The sequence below is a fragment of the Theobroma umbraticum genome, unplaced genomic scaffold, assembly GCF_002168275.2.
Source record: "Theobroma umbraticum cultivar Fairchild unplaced genomic scaffold, ASM216827v3 scaffold_146.0, whole genome shotgun sequence".
NCBI classification, from domain to species: domain Eukaryota; kingdom Viridiplantae; phylum Streptophyta; class Magnoliopsida; order Malvales; family Malvaceae; genus Theobroma; species Theobroma umbraticum.
In genome coordinates this window covers 2,384,217-2,397,532 of record NW_018397265.1, presented here as the reverse complement: position 1 = coordinate 2,397,532, position 13,316 = coordinate 2,384,217, and the positions used below count along the sequence as shown (strand labels likewise).

At 34.1% G+C, this 13,316-nt stretch overlaps 1 protein-coding gene across 1 annotated transcript; it reads right to left on the bottom strand.

Moving 5' to 3' along the window:
• Nucleotides 1–685: 685 nt before the first annotated feature.
• Nucleotides 686–12,318, bottom strand: D-CDES (D-cysteine desulfhydrase). Its single transcript, XM_021436387.2, has 10 exons — nucleotides 12,029–12,318; nucleotides 11,895–11,960; nucleotides 11,627–11,821; nucleotides 11,431–11,541; nucleotides 10,452–10,543; nucleotides 8,097–8,189; nucleotides 3,623–3,680; nucleotides 3,425–3,538; nucleotides 1,652–1,749; nucleotides 686–1,121 (listed from the first exon to the last, which is right to left on the bottom strand). The coding sequence occupies exons 1-10, from the start codon at nucleotides 12,272–12,274 to the stop codon at nucleotides 917–919; spliced, it is 1,278 nt and encodes a 425-aa protein (XP_021292062.1). The 5' UTR covers nucleotides 12,275–12,318; the 3' UTR covers nucleotides 686–916.
• Between the last annotated feature and the right edge of the window lie 998 nt (nucleotides 12,319–13,316).

The following is a 13,316-nucleotide window of genomic DNA, read 5'->3' as shown; positions in this document are numbered from 1 at the left end:
TATATATATAACCATATCTCAAATTAATTATCAATGGGCCACATAGATCTAAATGTACAAATTTTAGTAATGTATTAGCTCTTTCACCTTTTCTAGTGAAAGGTACTTTGATCATGTTACCAAGTAGTAAGATTCACAAGTTTCATATAATTCATCAACAAAGAATATAAGTATCTTTCTTCATGTGAATTTATAATTCTCTTTCCATTCTTGTGTCCAAGTCTACGATACCAAATTAGGGATTGAGTTGAATCATCTATTTTAGCTTTTTTGACAACATTGTTGAACAATTGATTTTTAGCTTTTAAAACGTATAATCCATATGAAAAAATCCCAACAATAATAATAATAATAATAATAAATACCATAGTTAGTTATGTTTAGTGAACTTATTCATGTAACAATCACCACATATTAGTTTATAGGTCCCCATACTTCAACTTCAATTTATGGGATCCATTACTCACTTCATAAATGAAGAATACAACCATGTGTCAATCTCTGAATTTTATAAACAGCAAGTCTTGATAAAACATTAATTTAAAACATTTTAACAATTTAAGTTTTGATGTAAAATTCTCATATTTATAACATTTTATAATTCCCTTTGAAAAGAATATGTAATTCCTTAGAACTTCTATCTCATCTAATCAACAATAACAATCATATGACAATAAAGATCATATGCTCAAATAACATAATTTATCTCATTACACTTAATCGATTGTATTATGGCGCATACATTATCTCTATCAAGAGTTGCTTCAATTATTTAACTCAAAATCGTTATGTATCAAAAATAAAAAGAAAATCTTAAATTACAATGACAAGCAGCTGCAATTGAGTATAAAAATGTAAACGTACATTTTCCATTGATATGTTAAGCAATACATATGATGCAAGAGGTTTGCTACTCTTAGAACATTTTCCCGATACCATCTTTCCTCAGAATAGATTCATTTACGTCCATTCGCTGCCAGTTCCCAACCAATGATGACATTTGGTCAATCTTGTCAAACAACCCAAGGAGTCCGCCTGTATGTATGAAGAGGACCTTTCTTCCCTCCCAATTCTTTGGATTCTCAGCCATATCTTTCATCATTCCATAAGCAGCTTTCCCACTGACCAAAACAGAAAACTTAATGCCAAAGAGAAATCTTCTTTTCCAAAATAGAACCTGTGTAGATAAATTTAGTACCGTGCTAATCATCAAACAAGAAAATTTTAATGTTTGACGGGAGGATTAGTCTGATTAGTCCAGCCATTTGATCATTTAATTTACTTATTATATGGCTAGATTGGTTGGCTGTTTCATCAACGGCAGCCATTAACCTAGGGCCATGTAGCTGACATAGGTTTTACCGTATGGCTTGCTCTACTATCATTTAGAAAATCATCAGACAGTTTTCAACTAAGTTAACTGTGAGTTGCCCTACACTATATAAGGTTGTAACATGAAGTATAAAACCTCAATATCATAGCAACATCGCAGCCATATGAAACGGATATCAAATGAAGACATGGTTTCTATTTTCATTGACATTAGGTGAATGACAATGAGAAGTTTCTAGTTGAAAATGGAAAAGTTATTTGAGAAGGAAAATATAAAATGAATCATATGGCATCAATATGTAAAATATAACTTTTAAACCTGTAAACCGGGTCAAGAACAACCCCTGTTGCTGCAGCAATTTCCTTGACAAATTTAAGCTCCTCAGATGTGTTAATTGCATAACCCAGTCCTTTAGCCTGTAGAGAGACAGAAATTTTTACAAAATTTTACTTACTCCAAATAGAATACAAGAAGTTCATGGCATCCGTCGAATTATCAGAAGAATTAGACTTCAGCTCCAAGAATTTCACTCCATCTTTTGCATGTAATCAAATAAGGAATAAATCAAATAGGTAGAGCTTGCAAAGTGGACCTGAACTATAACTCGCCCAACCGCATGGACCCAAACCCAATCAAACTGATTTCACTCCCAAAGTAAACAATCTGAACCACCAAACCTAAACCCAAAACCAGGAACCAATGTCAACCCAAACCTAATCTGAACTTAATGTCAATTAAATTAAAAAAAATGATGAATATATTATAAATTATTATATCCAATATCCACTTGACTAGGTTTGAATTTAACTTAAAAAAAGGACAACTTGAACAAAACTGACTTGCAACCCAAACATATCAGAAGATACCGCCCAAAATGACCAACCTAAACCTGACCAGCCTAATTGCCACTTCCACAAATAGGTGATAAGTTGAAATAAGGTGATGGCTTCTCACAATTACTGGATGTCAAAGCTGCAAAATTTAGGGTTTGACCATCCATGTCCTGGATAATCTAAGGCCTGTCAAAACAACAAGTCCAGCTTTTTCACACCCTCTCCAACACAACCCACCCCCCCCCCCCCCCCCCCCCCCCCCCCCCTGGGCCCCCGACACCCCCCTTTCGCTCTTTTTTCCTTTTTTTTTTGAAAATGAATAACAGATAAATTATTGTCTATATTCCTTGTACAATATTTATAAGTTAGAAAATGCTAGAAAATTTAAGCAAGAATATAAATGGCCCACACAAATGTAAACAACTTGAAAATATCTGGAAGTGCACAGGGGGCTTATAAAATTGGTTTGATCATGAGGTGTGATCTAATGTGGGGTATCTTCGACTTATGAAAGCTATAGAGCAGTTTAAAGTCAGTGTGACAGACACTGTCAGGAATTTAACAATGACATTTCCTAATTTTCTACTATAGAATTTTGTGACTTCATATGTTTAATACCAGCAGCTGCAAGCTGATTTCACTCCAAGATTAGTAAGTTTTAATGCAACTTGACTAGTCCAAGTCAAGCCTATGCAGTAGACATCATCTCCAAGAATAGTTGGCATATTTTAAAATATTTCACTCCGTGTATTAAGGATATAATTGATAAAAAAGAACTTATTAGCCCCTTGCAATCCTAATTTTCCTTACCCCCACCCCTCCCTTTTTCATTTTCCTGTTACATATACATGCAGGTTTTGCATCTAAACAGTATTCCAGCAACTTGAAATTTAAAATATACAAAAGATTGCTGATTATCCTACAGCTTTGCTTAGGTCCTGGAATGAATTAATGGCCTAGAGCCTACTATAGAACACTGAGCAAACAACACCGAATAGTGTCTCCATCATTACAACAAACATAGAACATAGTGTCGGCAAACTACAGAAAGCTGAGTGATGAACTGAAGAAATAATGCCTGAGAACTTGCTACAAGTCCGCCCACATAAAATGAAGTCAGTCTCCACCCTCAAGCATATGCATATTTTATAACTAAAACAGGCATTCAAATTTAGCACACTCAGTCAAGAACCATCATTTACTATATTTTAAAAGAGAAAAAAATTAAAAGATCCAATGGATCCTGTTAAACACTCACATTTATGATGCTAACAATATCCCGTGAGTTAACACCTGCTTGAAGTCCATCAACCAGGCCTTGAACAAAGTCGTAGAAGTAATCAGGATCATCACAAACGCAAAAAGCATGAACCTAAATTGTCAGTAGAACATATAAATGATAAATCAATTCGCTTATGGAGAAATGCAAGTCTTAATAATAGATGGGATTACACACTTTTGCCTTCAATTCTCCAAGCCATGATCCCAATGATAGACCAGCAATTGTACCCCCACTAAACATCAATAAAAGAAAACTGTCACTCAACATTCTTTTTATCTATAATGCGATTAACATAAACGCCAAGCCCAAATGATAGTCAACATAAAAGCTCAATTAATTAAATATCACAACTCTAGTCAACCTGCGCTTAAAACCACAAATCTCCAAAATGGAAGTCCCTGATCAACATTAACATTCCCCCAACTTAACTAAACGCAATAGAATGCCAGATGAAAAGGAAGTAACATATGTCAACATTACCGCAGCAGGAACAAAAGGGCAATTATAAACCAACTCATATAAAAATATCTCCTGCAAGTGGAAGCTTGCAAGTACTCTCATAGATTATTATGAATTAATAATAATTAAAAGAAGCCCCTTCACCAATAAATGCTGACATCCGAACGAGACGACATCCTACAACACTGCCTTCAAAAACTCCATTTTAGATGACTAAAAGCCACAGCTCACAAGTACAAGATCTTGTACTTACAAAAGTAGGGTCATACATTGATAACATATGCTAGTAGAATCTATACCTTAGGGTCAAGGTTTAAATGACAATCACCATTAACTTCAGTGTTGCAAAATAGGATCTGAAGGAATTTCAGTGTTTGCAAAATAGGATCTGTAGGAGTTCTGAAATAAAGTTCAAGGTTGTTTACTTAAGTTGAAGTTTGCTAAAGAGTAAGAGAAAAAGAAAGAGAAATTTTTCTTTATGTATGCACGGAAATCTCATTGCATTTACATACATCAACCTAATTAAAAATATAAGCTTAGAAGAGTCCCACTTAATGAGAGTAGGCATAACCTCTTTGTAGACTAATATATCCAATCAATGCAATCAATGATGCAATGACATCTCATTCCAACCACTGGTGCTACTCAAGCATTTCAGGAAAACGTTAAGAGAGAAAATCCCTTAAGTGACCCTTATTCAAGCTTTGTATCACCAAGCCAAAACTTCATACACCATTTCGTGATTAGAGGCTAATCTAAAGATCCAGCCACTTAAGGTTAAGTCCATATGATACCTTAAATTAACAACTATTAGACATGCACATGAGCAATTACAATATACCAAGAATCAAAATCTACAAGCCTAAACAAATCATCTTGAGACTAACTCTTAAGATTCATTCTTTTCTATCACCATTGAATTGATAACATATACTTCTTTTAATTCAATCCCTTTGAATTAGCAACCATTTTATAGGTTGAAATATGGAGATACTTGAACAAACATGTAAAGTACTTGTTAAATGAACAAGTTCACTTAACTCGACCTATCATGAAAATTTCATTTGATATTTCACTCAAGAGTCTATAGAAACAAATTCTCATGAAACAGTTGCATAAATAATCCTTAGACTTTAGATCATCGGATTATCTTGTATGTTGAGTGCTCTATTTAATACTATCTTATATTGTCCTAGTCAAGGATGTTTAATAAGATGGATATTAGGAATAACATGAAGCATATGGAGATAGATGAAAGATCATTAGAGGATTCCTTTCTCTAACTAATTCTAAAGGGAATATCTCATTACTTCTTCACACATATTAACTCAAAGATATCCTTGGCCAATGTAGAATGAGGATTCAAATAGAAGTTCTCAAATTTTATTACAGAGTTAATTACTAGTTTCATGAGCTAACATAATTAAGACATACATAGAATAGATACTGAACCATACTCCATTTCTTAACGAGATATTAATTTATTAAGGGATTGAATTACAAGGTGAACTGTACAGTCGAACCATTTTGACCTTTTTCAACATTTGGGTGGTTATGACGTATTACTAGATGTCAACCTTGATCTATAAGATGAATTAATTAATTATTTGGAATTAATGATGAATTCAAAGGAGTTTGATTTCATCTAATCCAAATTAATTATAATCCATGTCCAACATGTTAAAAATTTAATGGGTCACAAACATTAAAAGTGACCATGAAAATGGAAAATCATATGGGACTTAATTGTAAAGAAGCGTAAAACTTCACAAATTTAATTAGAAGGGTTCAATTAAATTGGAGCAACAGTATAAATGTTATGCCAATCTTAATAAGGTTAGGATTACAGAAATTACCTATATAAACAAGTGTTTGGGCCACACCTCATAAGATTCTTGAGAAGAAACTGAACCCTAGCTAGCACTAGAGTAATCTGCCAAACACTTCCCACTCTCCCTAGGAGATTTTCTCACTTTTCACTTGTATGGATCACCGTTAAAGGCTGGACACTTAGATAGGTTGTAATTTGTGACAATCCCTGCTTTGGTGCTTGGAGGTTTTGGCATTCAAGGTTACGAACCTTTTTTATTTTGACTCAACAAGGTTTAAAGGCGTACTAATCGTCTGCCTTGTAGTTAGAATTATCAATATTAAACAAATCAAACATTGATCTTACTTTTGGGAAAAATTTTAAATTTCACAGCATTGCTGTCAATATGATTGCATGATTTCCCAAGACAAACTCTCCACCAAAATCAACTACGATGCCCTTTGACTCTAGAACATCTTGGGGTTCTCTATAACCTCTAAAAGCTTGTCTAAGGACTTGACCATTCCCTAAGTATGTTCCTTGGTTGGGAAGGTTACCTTTAGTAGATCCTAAAGGCAAGAATATATTTTCAGTCAATTTTATGCACTCAGCCTCCCTACTCACCTCACATTTATCCAATGTTTTTACTATTTGGTTTAACTTCTGATCCATACCACATCTTGCATGCTCAACAAAGTCCATTCTTCCTCTAAAAGAGGTCATTCTAGTGGTTAAGGCATCTATTCCTTTTGAGGTAAAATCGAGGCTAGAACACTTTTAGGGAGAAGATTTTAAATTAAAGGCATGAGAAGTTTGAGACATGGTTTTATTTTCTTTTCAAAAAAAAAATTGCTAAGATAAAAAGAATATAACAAATAATATGAAAATTAAAACTATAATGATGCATACATTCAAGACTAATAAATTTGATGCTTATGACATGTCACACTATGACTAAAGGGATATGGTGCAAGCATATAATGGAAACATTTTTTTCTTAGAAATTAGGACAACCAAATTAAATTTGACAAAGCTAATTTACTATTTTCCAAAATCAAATACTAGTCAAGTATCACATGGAAGATTTTTCTAGAAAGTGAAATACTTGAAAACCTTTGCTTACTAACTGACTTCTAGGATTGAGAGAGAGAATCTATGAAAAAGCACATCAAAAAGGAAACCAAGAAATCAAAATTAGCAAAGGAAGTTTTGCAAAATAGGCTGATGCAGCGGCAATCAACACTGAAGTGGTAAGTGAAGTCAACAATTGATGTTGCAAAGTTTGGCACGTAGGCGAGTGAGGTGCATGACCTATGACCTAACGATGCCTTGACTTGACCAGGCATGTGGGGATGTGGGCATCAACCTTCAACTTTGGTACTTCATCATCAAGACAAATCAAAGTTGATGACCTTATAAGTGATGTCCATGTCTCTTTCCAATGGCCAAAATTCTGTAGATGTAGCTCCAAAGTTGCTTTTTTTTTCTCTTTTCGATGAACGGTGGAACAAATGGTACTAGTGTTCCTTAAGGTTGTCAATCAGCAACAGGTGACACTTGTCACAGCAACTTAATGGATATCAGATAGTCAATTAGCAGTAAACAATGCTCTCTCCATCTGGGCACTTCTTCCTTTTTTTCATAACAGTACTAGTTTTTTTTTTTTTTGTTTTTCTTAAACAAACATGATTGGAATTTTTTTGACAAATAAAGAATTCTTTTTGTTAGGGCAAGAAAAGATAGATTGATAGCAAAAGTTCTTCTAAGCCATGATACCAATTTGATGTAGAACAAGTAGGGCGATAGAAAACAAATATCTAGAGGGAAAATTTAATACAGATGGAAGCAAATAGGAAGGCAGAAAGGAAAGAATCAATAGAGGGAGAAAATCTCAAATATTAACATCCAAAACTTGATCAAAACTAAACTAACAAAGGTTTTTTTTTTTTTTTGGTAATACAGTCCCAAATATCTAAAGTTTTGCTTGGGCCTAATTCCTTCCTCGAATGATTTTAACGGCACACTCCCTACATCGGCATGGAGAATTCAAGACTTTACTCTCCAAGCGCTCTGCACAATGATTGAACTCTAGTTGACAAGGAAATGAGCACCTCTCCTTAGCAACTAAACTTACACATGTCGATATACATAGGTATGTATAACTAAATCCAAAACCCTAATGAAACGCAAAATACCTAATATAACCTTGATTAGAAATAAATTTAATAAAATAAAAGGCATAAAGGATTCTTTATCAAGTCTCTTTAAATCTTGTAACGCTAGATATTGTAAAAGATTCAAACCAAAAAGGAATTCATTGAAGGAGAAAGATAAGTGTCCTATTTGGTGCAGAAATGTAACAATTAGGTAGAATAGAACCTGCCACATGCTACAACAATATCATCAAATTTTACTCCGTTGCTCCTTATCTGAAGCTGCTGCTCAATTTCCCTCATTGCCTCAATATAGCCCCTAAATAGCAAAAAATGTTATCTGTTTGTATTGGATTTAGAAAAGGAATAAAGACTTTAAAAGCTTGCAACCATTAATTAGGAAAAGAAGACGAACAGGGAACTTGTATTACGATTTACTTGAAGAATAAGGCACACAACTTGTTAAGGGCCTAAAGCTAACTCCTTGAATAAAAGACCATTAATCCTCTATTGGTCCGAATCCCAACCCCACCCAAACCAGAAACCCCCCCCCCGCCCCCCTCCAAAAAAAAATGAAAAAAAACTCTCAGTTGGTGAATTGACAATTATCTTTCTTTTGCATTTTATTTTACAAGTAATTAAATCATTTGGGAGAATTACCAAATTTCAAGGCAAATCAACTAGTATACATCAGCTTCTAATTTTGCAATTAATGTAATAAGCAGCATTAAAGAGTTAAAAGAAAATTAATTTTGCAATTATTCTTTCAAACTTACCATGTTAATCATAACGTTTTGAGAAAGGAGGCCAAAAGCTAATATGAACCTTTTTACTTGAGTAATTTTTCCAACCTTTCAAAAGCCAAAGGGGGTTACAACCCCTATCAGTCCCTGGCTTCACCCCTGACAGACAGATTTATGATTTGCTAAGGATATCTGGGTCATCCATGAGCAAATTTTTGGACTAAATGGTCATTTCACATCAATTCTTTCCGGAATTTATAGAGTCATGGGGAGTGGACAGGGTAAGTGTGTGGTGTGTGTGTGTGTGTGTGTGTGTGTGTGTGCCGAGAGAGAGAGAGAGAGCTGTATGAAGCTATGGGAGAAAGAAGCAAGGTATGAGGGAGAGAGCATGCGACAAGATGACCGACATCAACAACGACAAAGGAAAAGAGGAGATAAAGCTAGATAGATTAGATGAAAAAAGAAAAAGAATGACAAAACAAACGGAAGAACAAAAAAAAATGATGGGACAAGAAAAATCTCATAAAAATAGTATAAAAATTAAGATTGTGATATCATTGATTTAAGAAAATAAAATAAATGTAAAAATATTTGTATAACCAATCAATGAAACAAAATTTGTTGCAAATCAACTATATAATTAATGTGAATTAATGATGTAAACCTATAATCAAGGTTCATTAGTGATATAAATGTTAAAATCAATTTTAAAATCCATTCATTCTACTTTTATCATATATATTATATACTTATATGATTATTTGTTTAAATGTTCAATAAAATACAATATACATTATAAGATTTATTAATAATTACTTTTGACATAGACGATCATTCTATTCCCCAACAACGCAGTCATCAATGGAAAAATTTGATTCTTCGAAAATTAACCCATATAGGAATGAAGGCAATTCAAACATCAGTTCAAACTTTTATCCATTTTCATGAAAAAAAAAAGCTAAAAAAAAATTGCTATGAGTCATGGACATTTTAAAATTTTTTCTTTTGCCACAAATGAACCTTAGCCATGGTCCATTCATTTGTATCTTAAATAATTCAAGTTATTAAGGCTTTCATATGGTCTTAAGTGTATATTTGAATCATGCTCCTAAGTCAAATGACTTTGGGGAACATTGTCCAAATAAGACAAGTTAGCATTTGCCTATTTATCTCTTTAAAGACCTCAAAATACTATTCACCCAAAAAGAATTGCTTTTCATCATATTTTGCTTTTATTAAAATATTCCAATAACATTCTCCCTTTGATTCCAACCCTCTTTCAAGATTAAATCTTACAACCCTTACTAATTCTTACATGCTAACCATAATCCCCTACCTTAGCCATAAACCTAAGTTTCCTAATTTTCTAGCCCTACCCATCATAAACCCTAAGTAGGCATCTTCTCCAAATTTGTTCCAACATCAACCCACCAACACTTTTACTAGAAAATGTGATTCAATAGAGGATGGAGAACAATAAAATAAGACCACAATTCTGCTGAATTAATTTAGGATATTGTCCTATAAGCATACTATGATTTCATACAATATATGTAAGCAGCTACGCGTAGTCTGAAAAGACTTACTGGTGTTGTTGTATAATATTTGCAGCATAACTAATGATACTCTAGTGCGATGGTAAACTTTCTCATAGGTTCTGCCACTTATCAGCACAAAATTTACTGGACCTCAAAATAGGGGCTATAGAAAAATTAGTTGGTAAAAGGAAACATATAGTGATATATGATATTAGGTATTCTATATAGTTTTCAAAGAAAATAATTCAACTGCAGATGACATGGGACAGAAAAAGAGAAGAAACTATGACCCAAGCTTACCAGGTTCCCAAGGAGTTTGATCCACCAACAGGAATAACATATGGCCTCCTGCCTTCCTTTAGCAACTTTTCTTTCAAAACATTAGTGAGGGCCTGATACCAAAAGTTCCATAATAAGCAGAACCAGCAAACCACATATCGCAATAGTACTGAATTATCAATTCCATCACATAGAAAATGGATCCTACAATCTAAAAGCAGCATAGTTTGGGACATGTAGCTCAGAAACATTCTCAAGGAATCATTAACAAGCTCTTGTTTTAGCCATCTAATAAAGGCAAACCCAAAATCAAACTGCTAGTTCAACTCAAAATCCACGACAAAGGTCAAAGAATCTAACAAGCAGAAACTGAGAAAGAGAAAAACATCATCATTGTAGGGTAACCTACCTGCAACTAAATAGTGTTTAGATGTTATTTTGATAAGAAGTAAACCAGCTTAGGTCCATATGACAAACTTACAAACAATTAGCAGAATGTATTGGCAAGCCAACAATGTTGGACAACATGTAGCAACACTAGTGAAAATAACAATAACAAAATAAAAAACATTATCTAAGAATATGAGCAAAGAGTTAAATTGTGATGGACGCTGTATGCCCCACTCTGCAATAAATGAAAATCCTAATGCATTTGCATAAACAATATGTAGATCTCTTCCGTTACAAGAACGACAGCTTTTCTCTTTCTGACAATCCAAATCCACATTAGCAATAGCCTATAGAAAGACCTATTTGGTGCCTTAATTGGAGCATTCTGGCATTCTCAGGTCCTACCCCGAAGTAATTACTAATTAGGTGGAGGATACAATAATGATAGAAATAACTAATAATAGCAAGACCAAACAGTGACAATAACACCCGAGCATTTGACTCATTGGTTAGTGCATGTTCCCCTACCTAAAAAGCAGGATTCAAATCCCCCTTCCCCCATTTAAAATAAAAAATAAAAAACAGTGGCAATAAAAAGTCAGAAACTAACAACACTCCCTATTTGTGCATATTCTTCTTTTGAAATAAGTTGAATATGAGCTCCGACAAAACGCTCCACCAGCAGATTGCCTGTCAATCCAGGATCTTGATCAACAAGAACCTGCAACAATGAACAGGTTAAGCGAAAGAGAAGATCGTTGCTTAAGTAACTATCAGAAAGACAAAAAGAAAAGAAATGGTGGAACCTTAGAGGTACGGAGTATAAGATAGCAGTCAAGATTCAAATACTTAGCAGCAACGGCAGTGGCGCGGCAGTGGTTGCTTTGGATGCCACCAATTGTGATGACGCAATCAGCACCCTGCGCCACTGCTTCGGCCATTAAGAATTCCAATTTCCTGACTTTGTTACCGCTCAGTTGCATGCCTGAAAGATCGTCACGCTGCGTGAATTGTTATCGTCAGCGCCAAACAGCAAAAGCATTAGCAAATAAATAAAACCACACCCAAAATTACCTTCAACCAAACCTCCGTGTTTTGGGGCAAATTAGGCAGATTCCACTTGTGAATTGGAGTAGGAAGCTGAAAAACAACAAACAAGATTGGATTGTTGCTGAGGAAATGAAAATTAAGCTAAGTTACCCACTTACATGACCGAGAGAGAAGACGTGGGAAGGGATGGGTTTGAGATGGGAGGCCCAGGAGGGAGGAGAGTACGGCTTCTTGCCAAGGAAATCAAAGCTTAAGGCCATGGCTTTGGGGGCGTCGTCGTTGGTTTCCGTTTCCGTTGCTTGAGACTGAGAGCAATAGACTTTGGGTTGTCCAAGGACGGAAATAGACTGGTTGAAAGGAGGGAGAGATGATCGGAGTAAGGTTAGCTTATTTGGGCACAACATGTCATTCCCTTTTCTAATTAATTCATTCTTTTCTGTAATAGATTTATCTATACTATATATAAAAGTAGGATAATTTGATTACTGTTTAATTTCTTTAAATAGAGAGTGTCATTTAATTAGAATCTCTTTTTATACTTTTTTTGAGCTTTTTTTTTATATTTCTTTTGAACTTTTTTTTTTCAAAATGATATCGTATTGTCGATTAATAACTTTTTATTTTTTTTGACCTTTCAGTTCATCGTTTTTTTATCATTGATATTAGGTCTTTTACATTCCCAATTATTGTTAGTCTTTCTTTTGTTGGTCGGTCAATTTTTGTTTCCTCACCTGTCATATCGGACTCTCTCTCCTCCACTGGTATCTGCTTTCTCTCTTAATTAATGCTTTATTCGTAGCATAGAAGAGGGATGCATGGGTTGTTGTAGATCAATTTCCTGTGGGATTGATACTCTACTTGCTAATATATTATCTATTCGATACATATACTCACGTAGTAGAATTTTAACTGACAAGTTTTTGGCACCGTTGTAGAGGAATTTTTTCTCGAATTTTTACTAATACTAATACCAAGCAATTTAGTCTTGTTTCAAATTTTATTTTTCTTATTTTAATATTAGATTTTTTTTGTGCGCAGATCTCTTTAGTCATTGCATGCAAAGAAGAAACAACTTGAATCTTGTTCCTTTTGATCTTGACATAGAAAGAACTTTTAGAAGACGTCGAAGGGAGAATTTTCAAGTTGTAACTTTAAATCAGACAATGGCTGAGGATAACAATAATAATGGTAATAATGCCATTAATTTGGTTCTCGAAGCAAATAGAGCATTACAGGATTATGCTGTTCCTCTTTTACAAGGTTTGCACCAAAGCATTAGGAGACTTTCCATCAATGCGAATAATTTTGAAATTAAGCCAGCTTACATTCAGATGATTTAGTCTTCAATCCAGTTTAGTGGATTACCTAGTGATGATTCTAATTCTTATTTGATAAATTTCTTGGAGATTTGCGATACCTTCAAGTACAATGGAGTAACTGATGATG

What these genes read in the sequence shown, in the direction of transcription:
- D-CDES (XM_021436387.2), bottom strand. Translation starts at nt 12,274, where the DNA reads ATGTTGTGCCCAAATAAGCTAACCTTACTCCGATCATCTCTCCCTCCT. An exon ending in ACGTCTTCTCTCTCGGTCAT is followed by an intron (nt 11,961 to 12,028) that starts GTAAGTGGGTAA and finishes GTTGTTTTTCAG; the next exon opens with CTTCCTACTCCAATTCACAA. An exon ending in TTGGAGAATTGAAGGCAAAA is followed by an intron (nt 3,539 to 3,622) that starts GTGTGTAATCCC and finishes CTGACAATTTAG; the next exon opens with GTTCATGCTTTTTGCGTTTG.